Source organism: Cetorhinus maximus, chromosome 2 (genome assembly GCF_964194155.1).
Source record: "Cetorhinus maximus chromosome 2, sCetMax3.hap1.1, whole genome shotgun sequence".
Classification (NCBI taxonomy): Eukaryota; Metazoa; Chordata; class Chondrichthyes; order Lamniformes; family Cetorhinidae; genus Cetorhinus; species Cetorhinus maximus.
Genome location: NC_135880.1, coordinates 204,913,023 through 204,937,542, shown reverse-complemented (window position 1 = coordinate 204,937,542; position 24,520 = coordinate 204,913,023). Strand labels below are relative to the sequence as shown.

General features: G+C 43.1%; 1 protein-coding gene across 2 annotated transcripts in view; it reads right to left on the bottom strand.

Annotated features, from left to right (window-relative positions):
* Positions 1-24,027, bottom strand: part of scn3b (sodium channel, voltage-gated, type III, beta) — a 37,452-nt gene extending 13,425 nt beyond the window's left edge. The window contains exons 1-2 of one of the 2 annotated variants that reach the window (XM_078531792.1): positions 23,438-24,027; positions 1,031-1,194 (exon numbers count right to left, since the gene is read on the bottom strand). In XM_078531792.1, the coding sequence (XP_078387918.1) occupies positions 1,031-1,194; positions 23,438-23,492 (219 nt within the window). In that variant the 5' untranslated portion in view covers positions 23,493-24,027. The remainder of the gene's footprint in view (positions 1-1,030; positions 1,195-23,437) is intronic. The other variant, XM_078531802.1, reaches the window with a different exon arrangement.
* Positions 24,028-24,520: the final 493 nt, after the last annotated feature.

Sequence of the window (24,520 nt, the reverse complement as noted above, 5' to 3'; positions counted from 1 at the left end):
TTGAGGTCTCCCGGATCATACCCATGTGCAGAGTAATCCTCTCACCTCCATTCAACCTACCCATTGACAGAAGAATAGCCCCTCCTGAAATGGTCACTTTCAATGAGAGTACCAACTTAAAGCTAATTTGTTAAGGACAGCTTTTTTTGGAATTGAAATGATAACATACAAAATTATTTAGTGTTGGGGGTCTTTACAACTGACAGCAAAACTTTCATCCAATCAGTTTGTTTGAGTTAAAATAAAGTATAATTAAGAATGCAATTAATTATGAACTCAGGACATAATATGTATTTTAGTTATCCTTGGTGCACCTATACACCAAAGACATGTAGTCAATGTATGTTTGTTTATGTTGACAGTACGTAACTTCAGCTTCAGAAGTATGACTTGTCTCCTCCAACATACTGAGGATGAAACAGATGATGCGGACAGTGGCAATATGGTGTGCTGCCTTGAACAGCCTTTCAGAGCAGAGATTTGGAAATGAACCGATCAATGGGTAAAAGCTGTTCAAGTGTTTTGTCTGCTTGTTCTGTTAGAATCACTAGCACCCAGCCCTAGTTAAAAATAAAACAATGCATTGTGGGTCAAATAAAACGGCCTAGTGAATTAGAATTGGTTCCAGGAACATGTGTTACGAAATGCTGGTCCAACTGTGTTGTAACACAACCATCATTCTCTCTGTCCTGGCAATGAGCTATCTCTGGTGGTTCCCATTAATACATCGACTTTATTGCAAATCAAGGCTCATTAAACTACCATATGGAAAGAATCAGTGGTAAATGATGTTCCCTTAGTATTGTGCTTTTAGCTGATGTATTGAGTTTAGTACAATTGTTTTTATGAAAAAGTTCAATATAAGCTGTGTGAACAAGATGTTTTCATTGGTCCATTGTATAATCTTTCATTATGAAAACTGGCCAATGCATTTAACAGATTTCGTAACTCTTTGTTAGTTTTGTTACAAATTGTTTTATAGCATATGACCTATTTGCATCTATATTTTTATTTTAAAGTAAACACGTACTGATATTTCCTTCCCATCATTGCTGACGTAGGTCCATTCAACCATGGTGTCTGTGTTCACTTCTTCTCTCTTCATACAGGAAATACAAGTGAGTTTCATATTGGTTCCATGTAGAGCTTCAGTGTCTGAAGGAACCTCAACACAGACTAACCAGCAACCGCGGACTGTAAGAGACAGAAGCACAAATCAGTCTAAATTCTCCTCAAGATTGCATCCCCTCAGTGTTGAGTATAAGCTGCAGCAGAGCAACCCTGACTACATAGCATAAATTATATGCATGATAAAATTCTGTCCACTTTGCAACAATGATGTTCCTCAAATCAGTCTTAATAGGGTAACCTCAATGCACCATTCTGACATTTCTTTTTTCCACACCACCAATCCTCATGGTCTCATGTTATAAGGTGGTTAATTTGGGCAGAATTATGATCAGTTTTGTTCTATAGATTTGCATAGCTACAACGGGAAAGCAAATTGCACACCAATGTATTACTAAATTGATTGTTTTTAGAATTAAAAAGAAAAGGTTATTTTTTGTTGCGAATCATTCAACTTAATGGATGCAAAGAACTTGTTCTATTTGCTAGGTGTAGCAGGTACAATGTTCGACATCGCAAACGTTTGCATTGTAAATACTCGAGCGTCAGCTGTAACTCAGTTGATTGCACTTTCGTCTCTAAGTCATTAGGTCGTTGGTTCAAGTCCCAATCCAGAGACTTGAGCACGAAAATCCAGGCTGACACTCTAGTGTAGTATTGAAGGAGGGTTGTACTGTCTGCGGCACCACTTTTCACATGAGATATTAATCCAAGGGCTATCTGCTCTCTGAGATGGACATAAAGATGCCATGGTATTATAACTGAAAATGACCAGGGGAGTTCTCCCTAGTGTCCTAGCCAATACTTAACCCTCAATCACCATAAAAATAGATTATTTGATTATTATTATGTTGCTGTTGGCGGGACCTTGTGTGCACAATTTGATTGCTATGTTTCTTATACTACCTCTGTGACTACACTTCAAAAATACTTCATTGGTTAAAAGGCACTTTGAACATCCTGAGGTCATGAAAGGCACTATAGCGATGCAATTTCTTTCTTTCTTTCTTTACTGTTAATCACTGACCATATCAATTTTTTCCTTGTCGTATCAATTCGAATATTTTTTCAGAAGCATTTGGCAGGAGCCTTTTTCAAAGTTCTGGCACTTGATGTTGCCTGACTTCTAGCTCAGTTGGAAAGTAAATGTTAGAAGATGGATTACTACAGCCAATCTTTTTGAGTTCTGAGCTACAGTCTCTTTTAACTTAATAAAGCGAGTAGCTAATGCAATTAGTCTTAATCTCAACCAAAATGTCAATTCATACTTTAACTTGGTTCATGCATGTTGCAGAAAATGAAATATAATCAGTTCAGGGAAACAAAATTGTAATTGGGTATTTAGTGTGTGGCAGGGCACCAAATATCATTGTACAATCCTGTAATTGTAATTTAATGATTAACTTCACCCTTCCATTATAAAAACTGCTATAGGAGTATTACCTTGCTTGCTCCATGTCTAACTATACACATTTCCTTTGTACCGGTTTATGGCTCTATGCTTCACACCTTTTCATTCCAGTGATCCTCGGAGAGCATCCAGCTTTAGATGTACTAGATTATTCTTTGTTATGTGGGTCAAAGGCATCTTTATTTAGACTATGCATTTCTTTATTTTCCATTTATATGATACACTGATGAACTACAGATCTAAATAAAAATCAATTTTTTTGACCGTTCTAAATGCGCAAAAGATGCTAAAAAAAAACTTGAATCACTTTAAAATGCTGAACATTTCATCCTAAGTGGCTTCAGTACTCAATTCCTGTTATCCCTCTATGTCCCTCTTCAGCTGGTGAGATGCATTTATACACTGATCTATATTTCCATTGCAGTATTTATTTGACCATCTTTATTTTTTCAGAAGCATTTTCCAGTGTCTTTTTTTCAAAATGTTGGCAGCATTTTTACCTAACCTTAAGCTCAATGAAAAGTAATGTAAGAACATCTATGCATTATTCATTCCAATGAATTTTTTTAAATGAAACGTGCTTAAGAACATGAGATGGACACGCGTAAGGAATGTCTATTGATTCATTTTGGTTCACTCACCTATAAAGACCCGAAACTCCCCAAGCACAGAATTAAAAAGTTAAATTATTCCTGAGTGTTTGCTTCCACTGCCCTACAGAGTCACAGAATTGTTACAGTGTAGAAGGAGGCCATTCAGCCCATTGTGTCTGCATCGACTCTCTGAGCATTTTAACTTAGTGCCAATCTCCTGCCTTTTCCCCATAACCCTGCACATTGTTTTTATTTAAATAATAATCCAATGCCCTCTTGAATGCCTCAATTAAACCTGCCTCCACCACACTTCCAGGCAGTGCAATCAAAACCCTAACTACTCGTTGTGTGAAAAAGTTTTTTCTCACCTCACGTTTGCTTCTTTTGTAAAACACTTTAAAACTGTGCCCTTCTGGTCCTCAATCCATTTGCGAGTGGGAACAGTTTCTCTCAAGTCTCTTCTTAGCCTTCTCCTCTCCAAGGAAAACAGTCCCAAATTCTCCAATTTTTCCTCTTAACTGGTGTTTCATTCCTGAAACCATTCTCGTGAGCCTCTTCTACACTCTCACCAATGTGTTCACATCCTTCCTATAGTGTAGTGCCCAGAACTGTACACAATACTCCAGCTGAGGTCTAACCAGTGTCTTATATACGTTCATCATAACCTCCCTGCTCTTGTACTCTTTGCCCCTATTAGTGAAGCCTAGAAGACTGTATGCTTTAGAAACAGCTCTGTCTACATGTTCTGCCACCTTTTAATGACTTATGTACATATACACCCAGGTCTTTCTGCTCCCTTTAGAATAGTATCCTTTATTTTATACTGTATCTCCATGTTCTTTGTACCAAAGTATATCACCTCACACTTCTCCGCATTGAACTTCATCTGCCACCTATCTGCCCACTCCACCAATGTGTCAATGTCCTTTTGAAGTTCTACATTGTCCTCCTCACAGTTTACAATTCTCTCAAGTTTTGTGTCATCCGCAAACTTTGAAATTGTCCCCTGCAATTTCTAGATATCTAGATCTACGAAAACAATCATTGTTTAACATATTTTTCTTGTTTTATTTGTCTTATCTTGGGTCTCACCACACCCTATTCTCTGGAGTTAAGGGCAGACCGACTCCTACACCTAGATCTCTGCCATTACCACTTTTCAGTCATGGCTATGTAAAGCATGTGAATGGTCTGAGGGTAATAGTCCCCTTACCTGTCCCCCCTTGATGAGAAAATGATTTGACTATTTTAGACCTGTCCCAGATAGTCCAAACAAGGTCATGTGTGGGTAACTCTGGGTAGAAATCTACACTCTCTTTACACTTTAGGTGCAGCATTCAGATCCACTGCTTCTTTGTGCCATTTTTGTACATCATTTAAAAATTGCTAAAGATAAATATTTTAAATTAAAACTTGACAAAAGAACATTCTATAACCCACTAGAAATTAACAAAGAACTCTCATCTTATTTGTCTTTAACTTTAGCATAGCAAATCAAAGATATCCATAGCTTTCAGTGGTTTAAACACCACTGGAGTTAAATACATGAGTGAAGTAAAACATCACTGTAAGTTGGTCCCAACAGTTCATCACTTGTTTCTCTGCAGTCTACCCACTGATGGGCTCTCAGATTCTCTCTGATCATAAAAGGCTTATTTCCACTCCATGATCTTTTACTTCCTTTCTTCTAAGCAGAATAGATTTAATTTCCTTAGCCTCTCTGTAGAACTGGATACCCGAAAACCTCCTGCAATTATTCATGTCTTCCTTTCCAGAATCCTGTATTACTGTCTCTAATCCTCCACTTCGAGGATTGACATGAAGGCCCTAGACATCGATTATTGCACCTGGGAGCCACTAGCTGACAGCAGAGGAAATTGGTGGCACCTCCTGTGGGCTGGCGTGCACCACCACAACGCCCATTGGCTAGAGTAGCTCGGCAAGAGATGCTAACACCAAAATCAACAACCCACAATGACACGGTAGCTTCATGTGCGGCATCTGTGGCAGAACCTGCCTCTCAAGGATTGGGATCTTCAGCCATCAGCAAAGTGTGTCACATGAAAACATGCCAAGGGAAATGGAATTGTTTGCCGTGTGCCCATTATCTTTCATAAATGGAAAGATTCCATAAAATCCTTCTCTCGCGTTTATTGTCCAGATTGAATAGGATATTCCATGTATAACCTCACAAAGGCATGTTACACTGCTTCCTTTATTTTGATTACAAATGCATGGTAATGCATTTGAGGAGGGCAAACAAAGCAACAAAATACTCAATAAACGGGAGGATATTAAGAGGGGTTGAGGAAGTGAAAGACCTTGGAGTGCATGTCCACAGATCCCTGAAGGCAGCAGGACAAGTGGATAAGGTGATAAAGAAAGCATACAGAATGCTTTCCTTTATTCGACAAGGTATTGAATTTAAAAAAAAATTTGTTCATGAGATGTGGGCATTGCTGCCTAGGCCAGCATTTATTGCCCATCCCTAATTGCACTTGTTCAGAGAACATTTAAGAGTCAACCACATTACTGTGGGTCTGGAGTCACATGTAGGGTAGGCCAGGCAGATTTCCTTCTCTAAAGGAAATTAATGAACCAGATGGATTTTTTGTGACAATCGGCAATGGTTTCATGCTCATTATCAGACTTTTTTTTTTAAATTCCAGATTTTTATTGAATTAAAAAATATATATAGCAGTGATGTAATGATGGAACTGTATAAAATGCTGGTTAGGCCACAGCTGGAATTCTGTGTACAGTTCTGGTCACCACATCACAGGAAGGACATAATTGCTCTGGAGAGAATACAGAGGAGATTCACAAGAATGTTGTCAGGGCTTGAAAATTGCAGCTATGAGGAAAGGTAACATGGGCTAGGGGTTGTTTTCCTTAGAATAGAGGCAGCTCAGGGGTTACCTAATTGAGATGTACAAAATTATGAGGGGCCTGGATAGAGTAGACAAGAAGACCTGTTTCCCCCAGCTGAGACGTCAATTACAAGGCAGCATAGATTTAAGGTGGTTGATAGAAGGATTAGAGGGAGCATAAGGAAAAACGTTTTCACCCAGAGGGTGGTGGGCATCTGGAATTTACAGCCTAAATTGGTGGTTGAGGCTGAAATGCTCAACTTATTTAAAAGGTACCTGACTCTGCACCTTGAAGTGCTGTAACCTGCAAGGCTACGAACCAGGTGCTGGAAAGCGGGATTAAAAATGAGCGGCTAGTTTCTTTTGTTCTCTTTTTTTCCAGCCGGCACAGATGATGGGCTGAATGGCCTCTTTCTGCGCCGTAACTTTTCTATGGGCAAAATTTTTACCTCAGCGGGCGGGCACATGCCCAACCCACTCGAACATAAAATGACGCACATTGATGCCGGGCGTGTGTCCCAACGTCAATATGCAGTCGAGTGATACTTTGGTTGGCAGGCACATGCACCGGAATTGGCAGCATGCCCGCTGATAATTAAAAGGTCTGTTAAGGCCATTAAAGTCTCTATTAACATACATTTTTTGCTGCCTGTCCAACCTTACGGTTGGTGGGCAGGCGAAAAGGCCAAGTGGCCTTTGCGCTTTTTAGGAAAGCTCATCCATGAGCTGGACGAGGTTTCTAAAAGCAAATAAGAAAGAAATTAAAATTTTAAAATTTAATTAATAACATGTCCCTGCTCGTATGATAGTCACATGAGGGGACATGTTTTATAACATTTTATAATTGTTCTTTTTTTTTTTTACAAAACTCTTCATCTCCCTGAGGCAGCCCTGTGCCCACTACCCTGGGGGTGAAAAAGTTTTCCCTTATGCCCCCTCTAATCCTTCTACCAACCACCTTAAACCTATGCTCCCTTATAATTGACACCTCAGGGGAGTTCCTCAAGCGCGCGCTCACGTGTGTGTGCGAAGTTGGCGTTCACCCTCTTCCCCCACCTCCCCTCACTCCAACCCACAGGCAGCGCTGCCACTCGCGTCTCACGCTGGGTGGGCTTCAATTGGCCTGCCAGCATTAAATCGCTTTCCGACCTCGATCGCGGGCGGCGATTGGCTTCCAGACCGCCCCCCCCCGCTCGCCCCCACCGAGCCCGCCCGACAAGGGCTAAATTCTGCCCTATGATTCTATGACATGGACGTAGATTTGTTTCCGTGAGCATCAGTCACAGGGCTGAGGGGATTTAAGTGAACTGGGCAACATGTAAATTCCTCAAACAAATCTTTACAAATTTTGCACAATTGCAGTTTAACAAACAAAATAAAGAGCATGTGTTAAATATGATCTCGCGTGTCTCACCAAAACCTGGAAAAAAAAGACATCAGGCAGGATAGATTATCTATCTGCCCAAAGAGGATTGGTGTCACAACATTACAATTAGGGCCGGATTTTCACGGAGTCTTTCCGAGGCTGCGGACCTTTAGAAATGGTGGGGTGGGACCCAGAGGGAGACGCCCGTTCCCTATTTCTGACTCATCCATGGTGGGGGAGGGGGAGCGGGTGTGATTCACACAGGAGGGAAACTCGACCTCAACAGAATCATATGAGCTGAGTGCTGAATTCAAACAGACCCCATTTTGGCTGTTCCAAGGGCCTTACCCCACAGCGAGGAAGTCATGAATTGATGGACTAGACATTAATGCTCTTGAAGGATGGATAAGCCTGTTTCAGTGTCATGGATTTTTAATCCCCTGCTCTTTAAACTTGAAAAAAAGAGGTTGAAGGTGTCAAAGTTTAAAAAATAATCTCCTGGACTTATTTGATTGACAGGACATCTTGTATAGGTTAGAAATCCAAACATTACCATCTGTTCATGCAGTTTCAATAGAGTTATTGCTGAAATTTCCCAGGGACTATTATTATGTCATTATGAATGCTTTGCTGAGTGACAGAAGCAAAAATTATCTCAGCAGGGGATTCTCAGTTTACAGTTTGAACTGGCTATTAAAGTATTAGCTGTCTTTGATGTGGGATCTGAATAGAAGTTTGTTTTTATAAGCTTTGCATGGGATTCATGAAAGGTAATTTTTTTCACAATCAAGTTTGTATGATTGAGAGCTGTATTAGATTGCTGGAAGTTTTTTTTTCTCAGTTCCTTGTGGCTCTTGCTATCTGCCCATGGTGGATACTGGGTGAGTGGTTTTGAAGATGGTATAGGGGTATGAGGGGGCATTGGGAACATCAGTTGAGGAACCTTGAGGGTTATGAGGAGGCACAGGGATAGGGACCTTGGGAATTGGGTGGGGGGGGGAAGCTGAGTGGGCGGGAAGAGTGAGGGAAAAAGGGCCTAATAGCTTCAAAACAACTGGAACAAAGTCCCAGAGAACCTTCTAACCAGCTGCCTCGGCACTCGCCTGCCCCTGCGGCCACCTAGAATTTGCTTCCGGGACCAGTGAGCCAGACTTGATCCCACCTTCGCCTCCACAGAGCAAAAAGTGGGGTTAACAGGGCCCTTTAAACCAATCTGTCTGGCACATCAGGAAATTTCACAACTTGAGCTATCCAGCCCTTAGTGCAATGGACATTCTGAAGCAATAATGACCTTTAACAGGTTGCTTAGAGGTGCATGAGTGTCAACCACATTGATCCACTCATTGTCTGTCAAATGGGTCTTCATCTTCAATGCATTGAAAACACTTGACTGAGATCATGATGGAAACAGTGAGATGAGTCCGTGGCTCTGTATTACAGTGTTTCCCTACATACTGGACAATGGGCAGAATTTTCCGACCCCCCCTGGTGGCAGGCGTGGTAGGTGGTGTGCGCAAAAAGTATGGCGCGACCTTCTTCACAACGGCGTGAAGGCAGGTCGCGATCGTCCGCTCAGCCCGCCAATGGCGGGCTGGCTTTCTCACCATCGGTCGGCGGGGACCTAATTGTAATACATTAGCATATAATTAAAAGGCCATCCCGCCAGGCTCTTGTAACCCCACCGTATCGAACATCCACGTCTCACAACAGCACGCACGCGACGTGCACTAGGCAACCTTCACTTTGGCGGCAACTGTTGTCGGTTGGGGAGGGGGGAGGTGGGGGTGTCAAGTGCTGCCCTGGCGCAGCATCCCGCGCACAGGCAGTCAAGGTGGGGGGCAGGGTAAGCGAGGGAAGTGGCCACACATTAGGGGCACCTGTATAAACTGACCATGCCTCTGCAACTGAGACAGATCAGGCGCAGCCACAGTGATATGATTGGGGTCGGGCTCCTGGCCTGCCCGCCCACACAAGCAAGATGGAGGCACCAAAGGGCCACCAAGTGCTCCAGGCCTTATCCCCATCCCCAACCCCACCCCATACTTCGAGTTCGCCACCACTTTATTGGACCGTTGAGCAGTTGGACTGCCCACGTTGTACAATCTCCTCGCCAACACTGGCCATGTAGCAGTCACTGCTGAAGGTGCTCACAGCCCTTTACAATCTCAGCATCCCGGTCTAGACCAGTGTCCCCCATGTCGCAGGTTGACAGGGCAGCTGTGTAGCGCACTCATCTCTGGCCATCTGAAGGGTGACCAGCGCTCTCCGGGAAGCATTAAGGGGCAATCACACAGAGACATGAATGGTGCTAAGTACAGCCATGATAACCACGTCCGTCTCTCTTTCATGCTGCAGGAGGACTGTGTCAGGATCATGGGTCCTGGTGACCTAGCTGTATGGCCTACAGAGACTTAGAAGACTGAGGAGAGCGCAACTGAGGCTCCTGGCTGCGCAAAGGCAGGAGCAGCAACCTCATGAAGGGGCACCAGGGGCTCCCGCACACGCTGCCCAGGAGTGACAGTGAGCCGTGGCTGGTCGATGCCTAGCAACACCCAGAGTCTATAGACGCCACCTACCATTCCGACAGATGACTGAGAACCAATGGCGCCGATGACTGCGCATGTCCAGGGAACTGGTGGCTCACATTTGCCACTTACTGCAGGACTTAGCGCCAAGGGGACATGGAGGGCATCCACTGCCAGTGGCTGTCAAAGTGACCGTGGTGCTTAATTTCTATGCCAGTGGCTCCTTTCAGGGCTCCACAGGTGGCTTCTGTGGGATTTCACAATCCACCATCCACAAATGCATCCATGAGGTCACGGATGCCATCATCTCAATGGCACACAACTTTGTGCATTTCGCCCGGGACCGGGACAGCCAGGATGCAAGGGCCATTGGATTCGTCCTGATCTCAGGATTCCCACAGGTGAAGGATGTGATTGACTGCACTCATGTGGCGCTCAGATCTCCGTCGCTACACTCGGTGGACTTCATCAATCAAAGGGCTTCCACTCACTGAACGTGCAGCTGGTATGCGACCAATAGGAACGCATCCTGTAGGCATGTGCATGGTTTCCAGGGAGTGTGCACAACGCCTACATCTGAGTTGCTCACAGATCCCTGCAGTCTTCCAGGGTCCACAAAGGCTGTAGGGTTGGCTCCTTAGGGACAAGGGCTACCCGCAGAGGCTGTGGCTGATGACACCCATGCGGCAGCCTCAGACTGCAGCAGAGCGACGGTATAATGAGGCTCATGCTGCAGCTCGCAACTTGGTGGAGCAGACCATCGGGATGCTGAAGATGTGGTTCTGGTGCCTGAACTGGTTTGGTGGAGCCCTGCAATACTGTCCACAGAGGGTGTCACACATCATCGTCATCATCTGCTGCGCCCTTTACAACCTGGCACTGCAACGGGGAGAGGAGCTGGCTGAGGAGGAGCTGGAGGAGCTGGAAGTCTCCTTGGATGGGGCGCACACTGACAGGGATGAGGGTGAGGGGGTCCTCGGTGGTGCCAACGATGGGGATGAGGCTCTCGCACTGGCTAGACAAGGAGGCGCACTTGGGAGGCCCTCATAGCTGCTAGATTTGTGGAGGATGATGACGACATGCAGTGAGGTGACCCCATAGATCCACTCATCACAGTTGTGAAAGTTTGACTCCAGTCTGGCTTATGGCAGCGCCAATACACTCTTTGAGAATGCTCCTGTCAGAGAGATGCAGTGGAGGCCCTAATAGTCACTCAATCGCAGGAGGATGATGACAGCATGTAGTGAGGACACTCCATAAATCTTCACACAGCCTCTGAGAATGTCTAACTCCTGACTGGCCGAGGGCAGCTCGCTTGCACTCCATGATCAGGGCCATCTCAGAGACCAGCCATGAAACTTTAGACACACCTGATGCTGTGTCCACCTTCAGCACCTCAGCCCTTCAGGAGCTGGTACACAGCATCACTAGTTGCAGATGCTGGTGTGATGGGGGCCAGCCCCACCTTAAAGATGCTGAGAGCACACAGAGAGAATGGGAGAACTCTGTGGCACCTGCCCACTACATTCTGGCAGCAATGACCAGCACCACCGAGGTGCAGGCATCAGTAATGCCTCCAGGGAGTGTGAGGCTGGACCATCACTGTGGTCTGAAGGCTGCACAGAGCACAGGGAAGAGGCCCTGGACTGAGACACCTGCCTTTGTCTTGTGCAGAAAGATTTCACATCTGAGTGACAACAACACTGCTCATCAGAACAAGGAGCCATAGGCAGGGAGACATTCTTAGGAGTTGAACAGTACGTACAAGTGATCAACACCTGTGCCCAGGCTGTGCAACTACTTTTACCTAACACTGCCGCTACATCTTGGTGCTCCCACATCCACAGTAGAGGTGGAATCAGCCTGCTGACTGTGACGCCCTGCCTGTGAAGACTTTGGCAAGCGTCCTCTGGAGGGCTGACACTTGATAAGCCCTGACCTGCTTTCAGTGGCAGTGGCACCCTCCTTGGCCTGTGAAGCTGTAGCTGTGGAGGTCACAGGAACAGGGGATTTGGATGGGCTGGTCACTCCCAGAGTCTCCTTGAGTGGATGGCACCGGAGCATGCATCTACTGATCCTCCTCCTTGTGGGTGCCTGAGGACCCCTGACTGACTCCGTGAGCGGAAGGGGTTGCTGGAGTGAGATCGAGCTGCCCAGCACCCCTCTCACATACACACTGTTGGAGGCCAACTATGGCATCAGCAATGGAGTTAAGCCCGTGCAGCAATGCAGGAGTGATGTCCTGGACCAAGGTCTCCACAGCGGCCGCCATCCTACCAGTGTTGACCTCGGTGCGTTGCAACGCTGGCAATATCACCCCAGCCTGAAGATGGACAGACTATTCCATTGTGCCTTGCAATCTGAGGAGTGCAGTGGACATCCCTTCCTGATGTTCCCTAACTTGCCTTTGCAGCTCCAGTGACTGTGACATTACCTAGTCCAGAGGCTCATCATCTGACTTGGAGTCAGCAACGTTCTGGCCTCCAGCAGTCCTCCGAGTGCCAGGGACCTGGGAAGTCCCTGCCTCCGCCTGCTGTGGATCAGAAAGTGCGATGTGCTCACCAGATTGTGATACCGAGGCTACTCTAAAGCTAGGCTCCTGTGTGTTTCTGCGGGTCTGGGTGAGCGCTGTGACGGGACTTCAGGGAGGGTGCCTCCAGATTCCTCTTCAGAGGCTTCTTTGGGGCTTGATTGGAGGCCCTGGGTCATGGACTCTGTCGGCTGTTTGGCAGATGTGCCTGTGAAAGCAAGGGGAGATAATAAGTGCATGACAGTGGCCTGTGAAAGAGGACACATCACTCACAGCATGGTTGTCTGATGTTGCATTGCTGGATCCTCACTTGGTAGAGCAGCACCAACCTCAGCATCAGCACAGGATCAGTCCTGGTCATCGCCGGCCAGCTGGATTGCTCTGTTTTTGAATTCTGTCAGAACTTTGATCTCCGGCATCCCTCCACTTGTCTGCGATCTTTCCCTCCTGTTGTGAGCCAATTTGACCTGCATGGATAGAGATGGGGAGAGTGTATCAGGACACCTGCCAGGCCAGATGATAAGCGAGTGGTCCTATGGATGGGATGAGGATAATGACGCTGCGTGTGAAAGAGTGAATGGTGGCAGTGAGTGAGGGTCCTGTGGATATGTAATGGGTTTGTGAGTGTGAGAGTTGGGAGTGATGAAAAGAGTGACTTACACTGGTGGAACGGAGGAGATCATTCATCCTTTTGCAGCACTGGGTGGCAGTCCTCCTCTGCAGGGCGATCGCACTGACCACCGCTGCCAGCGCCTCCAAAGCCAGGGTGGTGACTTTGCTGCCCATCCTGCGGCCAGAGCACATCCTGCCTGGCATCCAGCAGTCACTCGAGGGACCCGTCATTGAAGCGGGGGGGCTGCAGTCTTTTTGCCTTTGCTGGCCATGTCTCCCGGGCAGCGGTGGTGAGCTGATGGCTATGAGCGCTTGCTGATGGCTGTCTTTTAAAGTTGGCGGCCGGCGCAATGCAATAGTGGGGTAATGGCGGGTGGGCGAATGAGAGTCCGCTAGCCATGAAAACCACATGTTTCACGGGAGTGAATAAATAATGAGGCAGGTTTGGGACGATACGACGTGAAAACCTGCCATTTTACAAGCCCGCTACTGCACTTAGTGCAATTCTGGGAAAATTCCAACCAATATTACAGTGGAAAGCATGATCATGGAGAAGGCTGGTAAATTAATTAGGTTTACAGTGCCTACTTTCATAGGCATCAAGGTAAGTCAACTGAGAAGGCACCTAAATTTGTGTTGAACAAAAACTATGCTCGACTTGATATGTTTGATTCAATGATATAAACAAGTCAAATGTCTTTACACTTGCAGAGCTGAAAAAATGATAATTGTCAACTTTCAGCTAACCAGACACAACATTTTGCCTGTGATTCACCACTCAGAAGTGCAGATCTGTGAAGGTGCAAGAGAATGCGCATAGTAAATATTGTAAATTAAATTAGGAAAAATAATGTCATTTGTAATATTTGAAGAAGCTATCAGATCAAAGTTTGAATAGAAGAAAGGAAAAAAACAGGAAAAGATGAAGAGACTACAGGTGTAAAGAAATGCGACTAGTGCAAAAATATGTTTGTGTTTATTTAATAATTCAGTAATTAATATTGTGCTAATAAACATATTTTTGATGCCTGGGGAGATGTATCGCTATACCAATTTGTCAGTATCACAGCATGAGTGCAGAAGTTGGAAGAAATAAATTATTTTCCCAAGAAAAAATTAATTATAAGTTCATAACCAGCAGGAGGTCTTGGGGGTATTAGTTCTGAAGCCCAACACAAATGATGAACAAGGTCTCCCATATTTAAGGAAAAATGTTGCTACCTATTAACAGAGAGCCACGTATTGTTACCAGAAGTAATGAGAAAATAACAATTATTGAGAGTGTCACAGAATAGTTACAGCACACAAGGAGGCCATTTGGCAGACTGTGTCTGTGCTGGCTTACTGCAAGAGCAACTCAGTTCCATTCCTCTGCCTTTTCCCCATGACCCTGCAATTGTTTTCTATTCAGACGATTATCCTATCTTCTTTAGAAAACCATGATTCAACATACGAACACACAAATTAGGAGCAGGAGTAGGCCATTTGGCCCCTCGAGCCTGCTCTGTCATTCAATAAGATCATGGCTAATCTGATTATGACCTCAACTCTACATTCCGTCTACGCCCGATAACCTTTGACTCCTGTGTTAGTCAAGAATCTATCTACCTTTGCCTTAACAATATTCATTGAGCCTCCCTCCACCACTCTCTGCGGAAGAAAGTTCCAAAGATTCATTACCGTCAGAGGAAAAATTTCTTCTAATCTTTGTCTTAAATGGGAGACCCCCTATTTTTAAATTGTATCCCCTAGTTGTAGTCTCCTCCACAAGGAGAAACAGCCTTTCAGCATCCACCCTGTCAAGTCCTGTCAGCATCTTATATGTTTCAATAAGAATCTGCCTCCAACACACTCTAAGGCACTGCATTCCTGATCCTAAACACTCACAACATAAAAATGTTTTTCCTTAAGCCGCCTTTGGTTCATTTGCCAATCACTTTAATTTGGTGTCCTCTGGATATCAACCCTTCCACCCATGGGAACGGTTTCTCCCTATCTGCTCTTCCCCGATCACTCATGATTTTGAATACCACTATCAAATCTCCTCTCAACTTCTTCCTCTCTGATGAGAACAGCCCTGGCTTCTTCAATATATCCATGGAGATGAAGACTCTCAACCCTGGAACTTACCCTAAAATCTTTTCTGCACCATGTCTAATGCCTTCACATCCTATCTAAAGTGTGATGCCTGGAATTGGATGCAGTATTCTGGTTGTGGCCTAGCCAGAGCTTTATAAAGGTTTAGCATAACTTCTTTGCTTTTGCACTCAATACCTTTATTTGTGTAGTTCAAGATCACCCATGTTTTGCTAATTGCTCTCCAAATGGGCTGGATTTTCATAGAGTCAGGGAGGCTCCATAGACCTTTAAAATGGCAGCTGGGACCTGATTCCAGGATTCCTGGCCCCTTTCCCAATTCTCTCAATTTTCAACAGCATAGGATAAGGGTGTGGGCTGGCGCGAACCTGCACCCTACACTCCCGACGCGGCTGGTTCCATTGTAGGGATAGGCATCTCCTAGCCGCCCGCTGTTTTTGTGGAGTTGGGCCAGGTTTTCAATGATTCGTGGTTCACAGACCCTCATAGGCGTCGTGAACCGTAGTCTGGATGAGGGAACCTTTTGTAAGGTAAATTCAAAAGGTCTTAGCCATGCCTCATGTCAACCTATGCCCCTCCAACTAACCCCATGGCCCCTATTACCCTCCATGCCAGCCTATGCACTTCCACCCCCAGTGGCCACTCATCCTCTGTACTAACCTATGCCCCTCCACCCGTCTCCAATGGCCACTCAGAACCTCCATGCCAACCTTTAGCTTTTCAATGACCATTTACCCAGTGTACACTCTGTTACTATCGAGTTAATTAATTCTGTACAATGTCATGTGTGGAAAAAGTCATTCATTCATAACTTTCTTACAAAAATCTCCTTGTCTACAGCCCTATAAACGTGTCAATCAACCTGCCCTTTAAAGTATCAATAGCAGAAACTGCCTGCACTTGTCACCTCTTTATCTTATGTAAATAAACATTGGGCATTTGAGAAATAGATCTAAATGAGAAAGCTGTAAATCTAACAATGTTTTCCTTTCGTCACAGCTGTTTCAACAAACTAATGAATGTCTGGGCTCTCGGCCAAGAATGCATAAGGAGTCACCATTGAGTTGCAGAGGCATATGTTGACAGGAGGGTATGAGGGGTCGTTGGGAGTAGGTGGAGGGACAAAGGTTGGCATGAAGGATGTGTGGTACCATGGGTGTGTGGAGGGCATAACTGGCATGGGTAGTGTGTGAGTGGTCATGAGGGGTGAAGGCTAGAGAGCTGTTTTCTGTTTTATTGTAACTTAGATGAAGCCTCGGAGCACCAAGACTTTTAAACAGCCTGCCAGTGCACCCAGCAGCTCCTGTATCTGCCTCTGAATTAGCACCCACACCCCACCCCTGCCACCCGCCGGAACCCCAGGAATGAAAATCCCACTTTGAAGGCACTTTCTTCCAAGGCGGGCACAGCGAGATATTAAATTTCTTGACTCCAGCTACCCACCTCTAGAATGAAAATCCAGCCCAGTATGTCCGACCAAGTTCAAAGATCTATGCGCATGGATCCCCAGGTCACTTTGTCCCTGCACACTTTTAGAACAGTGAAATTAAGCATATGTTGCCTCGCCCTATCCTTTCCACCAAAATGCATCACCTCACATTGCTGAGTATTAAATTTCATCTGCCGCTTGTCTGCCCATTCTCCTCATCTATGTCCTGTGGCCATCAATTTGTATTATGCTCACCGTTTGCCCCAAATCTTAAGGCCTGAATTTTCCCCACGTCGGGTGGGCTCGGCAAGAGCAGTCGCAGAGCCACCCAGCGCCCGCGATCGGCTCCACACCACCATTTTACGCGGGTGTGCCAATTAAGACCCACCCAGCATAATATGTGAGCGGTAGCACTGTGTGGGAGGGGGAGGAGGGAGAGTATTTTGCATGTGCGAGAAAGAGCGCTTCAATCTCCCTGAGGCACGGAGCTGCCTCAGGGAGATTGAAGCATTTTTGAAATAAATAAATAGATGGAATAAAAATTTAATGAAACATGTCCCCTCATGTGACTGTGTCACATGAGATGGGACATGTTTTTATATTTCAGAAACATTTTTTATTCAATTTGTTAAAGCTTTAGGAAACCTCATCCCGCTTGTGGATGAGGTTTCCTAAAAAACGTAAAGGCCGTTTGACCTTTTTGCCTGCCCGCCAACCATTAGGTTGGATGGGTAGCGTAAATTTGAAATTATAATTAGTTCCTTAATGGCCTTAACAGGCCTTGTAATTATTGGCGGGCGCGCAGCCGACTCTGGCCATGCCTGTTGAACAAAACATCACGATACAGTGCAATGATGTCGGGACGCACGCTCGACATCTTCGCACATCATTTTATGCGCTGGTGCGTTGGGCCCGCCCCTGCATGCTGACTGAAAAATCCTGGCCAAAGTTTGGTATCATGGGCATATTTTGTCATTTTGTTCTGAAAACAACCATTTGCCACGACTTGCTGTTTTCGTCCTTAAGCCAATTTTTTATCCAAGCTGACACTGATCCTCTTCTATTTTACTATTTAACTCCAAGACAATGGAAGTAACTTTCAGTTATGGTCAAGTTATCCCAAGTTGGCATATGGAGAAAATGTTGTCTCTGTGTGTTAGTGTAGAGAAATCATAATGGCAATCTTTATAAATGCTATAATTTCTGCTAAGAGGAAAGCTTCTGCTATTGTTTTCTGACTAGGAAGCTAAAGTTGCTGAATTAAATCATAAAATAGGTCAGTCTGCTGATAATTGGCTTACTCAACATTTTAATAAATGAATCAGTTTTAGACATTCAGCACTAATTTATGTGCTGAATCTATAAATAAATGCCCATGAGGATCCTGAAATTTTATTGTGATATTTCTGCTATTTGCTTTGGGTTCTGTAAAATCATAGAATCAGCTAGAGCCTGTAAAGAAGGAAGAGGCTATGAGGTAATTGACAAAATTGCAGTCACTCCTTTTCTGTGTTCAAATCCAGAAAAATTGATGTATGAAAATGTACATAACTGCCATTTTGGCAGTAATTTGTTAAGCATTCCACTTACTATGTTGCTATTGTATAGGACCTAAAAGTTCCACTGAATGCAATTTAAAACAAAAAAAGCAAAATGTTAACATTGACATGTGACAAAAGTAAAATAATTTTCATAATATTTTTCTGGTTTATTGTGAAGTAGATTTATGCGTGTAATTATAGTTGGGTCTGTCTGTGTGTTTTAAATTACATTTGGAGTTAAGTAGATTGCAAGCTTGAAATCATCAAAAAAAAAAGCTAGGTGTAGAAATGTGCTTGACATGCTAATGAGTGAAATGGATGCTGGCTTAGCATGTAAGGTGTGAAGGGAATTTGCATTTTTAGATAAATTAAGTGATTGTTGGATTTCAAAGGGATGTTAATCTGTTTACAACTATCCAGAGAAACAAGGCTAAGGAGTGCATTTATTTTTCCCAATGGGTACTGACAATATTGGCAACATGAAAGTTTTTATATTATGAGAAAGATAAAGTTTCAAAGACATATGGAACAATAGAATTTACATATTAAAAAGAGCAAAAAATATATAAAGGAGAATGAAGGCTATGTAAAGAAGACCATGTAAAATCTAACAGCCTTCAAGAAGCCTCCAGCCTTTTAAGCATAAGTCTGCTATGTAAAGTAACTAAAGTTGGGGAAAAGCCATCTGGAATTCCACTGTCAAGTGGGTATTGTGTTAACTTGCTGGTTATGTTTTAAATCAAAAAACTATTTTGGACTGTTGTCTTAAAGAAGGGTGTGTAACTGGGAGTCGAGTTAATTAGGAATTTTAGGATTTGATATAGTAGTAAGTAATGGTAGCCTTATATATGTGCTTGAAATCTTTTATTTTGTTAATAAATATTTTAATTTATTTTTAAAAAATCTCTAAAGGTCTTGGTGGACTCATTACTCCTGAATTCAGTGCCCACATCTTCTCGTAATAAATACAAGGTGCAAAACCATTGTGATAGTGCAACATTCCCTTGTGGATTTGGTCTGCCTGGCACACATCATCTGCCACATCATGTCTGAAGTTTATCTATGTGGAGAAACTTGATATTCTCCACATTGTATATCTGATTAAGACTGAATTATTTTCTGTATTGTAGAATTGCATCCAGTAGAAATGGGCTTAAGACTATCCAAATGTAATTTGTATTGCACCTGTGATACCCAATAGAAAGAGACTTTTGTTCTAGTATTTTGTGTTAAGTTTTAGTCTAGGTTTCAGAGGTAAAAAGGCAATTTGTAGCCCACTAAGTTCCCCTTCAATTGTGTATTTTTTAACGAAGAATATTTACACATAAAGTAGGTACACAATTGTTTTAATTTTGCCTTCTAATTATAATTTTAATTTATATATTGATATTACACTGTAACACATCTATTCTTTAGTAACTTATAGTCCAAATCCAAAATGTCTCTTAAGCTGGGTACAAATTAGGTTTGTCAAAATAGTGTAATGTCTAGATAAATGCAGTAAATATCATTTTCCAGAGATCAAGAAATATCAATACTCATACAGATGTAGTCTAAAAATAGATATGAGACAAATGTTCCCAAGTTCCTAGAATGTTAATTGCTGAAGTTAAGAGTGACATTCTGTAGCTCTATCATGTAAGAAAATGCTAGAAAGTAAAATAATTGTTGCTCATTACTTTAGAGTGCACTAGCTCTAAGAATATGTCAGTCTGCTATATGAATCATTAATATCTTTGTAGACGGAAGTGTTAATGAGAGATGAAACTTCATGCCAAATTGGTGAAACTTTAATTGCAATATGCATATGTATGGAATTCCCAAAAATGGGTGCTTTTATATCAACCAGGATTCTCTAAAATTATTATTGAAAATATGCAATCTCAAATTTTCTGCATTGTCTTTATGTTGGTAGTTCATTAGGAAGAGGATTTTTTTTCTTTTTTTGAATTTTAATTATCTCACTCCATAAATCAGGCAACAAGTTCCACCTCTTATCAGCTTTCAGAAAGAAAACGGTTTGGATGTTAAATCCTAATGTCATCTTTATCCTTCCACCCCTTTTTGTTTTATTTACTTATCTCGCAATTCCTGTTCTGACAAAGAGTCCTCCAAATCTCAAACCATTTTTTTCTCTTCACAGCTGCTGATGAACATTGTGTATTTTCAATGTTTTGAACAGGTTTCTTCTGTCTTTCTCTCTCTGATTTCTGAACCATTCGGAGAATGTGACTGAGGCCTAAGGTGCAGGCTCAAGCCAAGATATCTATATTAAATGCCAAATTCAGTAAGTTCTCCTGTATCAAGAAGTAGATCTGTTAGTAACTTAAGACATTGCTGATTAGGAAATGAAAGTCATTATTTGGTCCATATTACCTTGCTAAGCTGCATCATTACCTCCAGAATACTCTCTGCAGAGGTTGGTATTATTTATATTGTTGGGGTTGCTCAGAATATGGCATAGTCCTGTATGTTGTTTGATAAACTGTTTTTCAGCTTTAGTCAATTTTATCCTTCACCCCCATATGTGAATATGGCTTTTCAAAACTGGATTCACTTGCAGAAATTCAGGCCTGGAGGCTACTGAGCTCACATTATACTCCAGTTGTGTATATGCAAGAAAGAAGGTGGTGGTGTAGTGGTATTGCCACTGGACTGGTATGGGTCTCTGTGTAATGCTCTGGGAACCTGGGCTCCAATCCCACCATGGAAGATGGTGGAATTTGAATTGAATAAAAATCTGGAATTAAAAGTCTATTGGTGACCATGAAACCATTGTTGATTGTCGTCAAAAGCCATCTGGTTCACTAATGTCCTTTAGGGAAGGAAATCAACGTCCTTACCTGGTCTAGCCCACATGTGACTCCAGACCCACACCAGCGATGTGGTTGAATCTTCCTCTGAACAAGGGCGATTAGGAATGGGCAATAAAATGATGGTCTAGCCAGCGATGCCCATATCCCATGAACGAATAAGAAAAACACAAGTGAAAAGTGCCAAAAAATCATATTATACTTCAGCCAGTTTGGTAATGATACGGAGTGCTCTTGTGAAGATATCAATGTGCTGACCTTCTTATTTGGAAACACTTCTGAGATTAATTGAAGAGCACCAAAAGCTGAAACAGAGGGTTTTTTTTTAATTCAGAAAATTGCAGTTCAGAATATCCCGATAGAATAAATAAAATATCTCCCTTGTCAGTCAAATCATTTTAAAATTATGACAATATTTTTTCATTTCCTAGCAACTATTTTCACCTTTTGTGAAGCATGAAAATGAATTCAGAGATCACTACCTTCTTGAACACCCCCTGAGCAGAGTTATCAGTGATGTGGTGGTGTCAGGCTGCTTGTCTGATTCTGAATAGCCCACCAGCAGTGGAAAACCGGAATGAACTGGAATACTCAGAACACCATCCTATTCAGAGAAAGGCAGCTTAAAAATTCAAATGCTGGTTCGGAGAGTGACACAGACTCAACTGCGAATGCCTGCCAATGTGTCTGCTAATTTAAATATAACACTAATTTATTCCACACTATCCTTTGGTGAGCATTAGATTTTAGAGGCATTAAACAGAGATGTAAAACTGTTTGTTAAGGAGGAGTGGTCAAGCAACAGGTGACAGATCAGACAGAGGGAGTGTTATGATACCTTTAGAATCCATAGAATCACTGGGCGGTCCCAGTGTTAACAAAGCCAAGAAATCTATACGTGTCTAACATAAATTCAAAGGAAAATTAAATTAAGTAGTAATGAGGTCATCTGTATTGAAGAAGAGGCATACGGACTCGAAACGTTAACTCTGTCTTTCTCTCCACAGCTGCTGTTAGACCTGCTGAGTTTTTCCAGCATTTTCTGTTTTTGTTTCAGATTTCCAGCATTCGAGGTATTTTGCTTTTATCGTCTGTGTTGTCTGTATGTTGAAGTGTACAGCATCCTAGGTGTTTTCTTCTTACTTAGTCACATGTATACTGAGTGGGCATAAAATAATGTTATATCAGACAACTGATAATTAACTAAACTTCTTGTCCTTTCAGCCTAAGTTAGAAAGGGAGGTTGGGGGGGAGGTGGGGAAGGTTGGTTTAGTGAGCACTATTTCTTTACCCATGGTGTTTGATTTGATGTGTGTATTTTCGAAACAAACATTTTTACTGGGTTTCACCCTGACTACCTTTTTTCCCCCCAAAAATGTTTCCGAATAATTGACACATGCTCATTGTGTTTGCTTTTGGATTTAAGTTCTTCTGTTTGTTTGTTTTTTGAGGCGGGGGGTTGGGGGTGCAGAGGAGAAGTGAGTGCTAATAGGGTGGGGAGAAGGGAAATACCAAATCCCACTGGCAGAATGGCGAACCACTCCTGTAATCTAAGTGCAGTCTCCAGCTCTTGCACCCTGAAATAAAATGGGTGGGGGGAAGAGGTGCTGCGGGTAGATTGATGGTAGCGCAGAATCCCCCCCAAATCTGGATCTATCAATGTGACCTTAGGTTCAGCTCATCTTTCTACAAATTACACATGGGATCTTGTTATATGTTCATACAGGTAACAACTTTTATACCTGATTTGCCAATCTATCAAAAATATAAATGACGTCGAAGACGTTGTGGGGTGTTTGATGTGGGTGTTTCCAGCTCCTGGTGAGATGAATTTTTAGTGGAATATTTTTTCTGAGTTCTTCCATGAGGACCCCCTTCTCCCTTTCTGGAACTTCATTGGTCAAGGGTCTTTGGGGCAGTGTTATTTAAAATAATACAACTTGTTGACCTGGACACACAACCAGAATCCAGCACCTAATATTAAATAATAATGAGGTCGGGGAGAGATGGAGATCTTTCTTTCCAAACAGAAACTGAAATGAATCTGGTAAATGTAAAAGCAAATTTAAATGTAATTAGGTGGGGTTAATGGCTGCTTTAGAAACTGGTGTTCTCTTGCTCTGCTGATCTCAGCGCTGCTCGCCCCCTCCCATCAGGCCGACAGTTAAAAATGATAGGAAACAGTAATAAAAATCGATATTGCAGGCACTTAGCATCATCTTTGGAAGTTTAATTGTTGAGGATCTGAACCTATATGCTATGATATTAGATTAATTACGCAAGCCAATACTTATCGTAAGAAAATAAAGCATTGGCTTATCCATTTCTAATTCATTTTAAAAAATTTAGTATATCTACTTTTCCGTTAAGATGCGAAGAACCGCTATTGTTCTTCATTGAAAAATCGTTCAATTTCTTACGTCTCATAACGCTTGATGTTTGTAGCCATGTGTCTTGTTAAATCAAATACAATGGATAGTAAGATAAAGAAAATCTATATTTAAGAAAAAATGTGGACTTACCTAACAAAATAATGAGCAGTGGAACAAAATGAAGAATCGAGTTCCACGAACTCATGGTCAGGGACAGTCAGACACAAGTGCAGCTGAATTTGAAACCTTGTGCGGAATCCACTTGTAGCTGTTTATCGGAAACTCTTCTCCGCCTGCCGATGCACAGAACAATGTCTGAATAAAGCAGTCGACAGGGTTGCAACACAATGGCTCCGTGTGGTGGTTTAAAGACAGTCTCCAACAGGTTTTCATCCACCGACGTTGGATTCCTTTGTGTTGTTGAGTTTCCCCCGAGTCGCCTTTGTTTCACTTGGGATTTCAGCACCACAGACAGCGCCAAGTGACGCGTATTCAGGGTAACAATGGGCGCCCCCCAAATTCTCTTATTGATAAAGGCACTGGCACAGCCCAGAAATAAACCAAATGTCCAATCTATTTGTTCATTGCATCTTCAAATAATGGTCAGGCGAGAACAAAGAAAATGTCTTTCGTGTTGCAAACGTATCGACCTGACGTGCAACCGATCACCACGAGTATTGATGGATCGGAGGGGCAGTTAGTTGTGGCTTGATCGGGTTGCTCGTGATTCCTGTTTGTTTCGTGCCGTCTGCCTGTCTCGCTTTCTCTATTAATATTCCCACGCTTACTCCACCTTCCTTCTAGAATGGGCAACAACACGAACACGCATGCGTCGGCAGCACACACAGTGTGGCCAGTTAAAATCGTTGTCTGCGCGATCTGTCTGAACTGCTTTTTGCAGGCAGAATGAAACAAACACTGACTTCAGCAATAAGATATGCTGCGCGAAATGGAAGAGAATGCCTCTACCTCAGCACCTATTTTAAGCCAGACCACGTTTTATTTTGAAGTGTGCGAATTAAAAGGTTAAATAACAGTGGTGGATTATCAGTACAGCTCGTCTTTTTAAATTAGCCCTGCTGTATTTATCAATAATATTTAATCCATTCCAGGCCAATATGGTATTTGTTAGGAATACTCCACCTCACCCTACTCCAGAGTCACTGGAGACAAGCAAAACAACGCAAGTATGGTATCAGATGTTTGCTAATGGAAACCACCGCCCTTACCGCC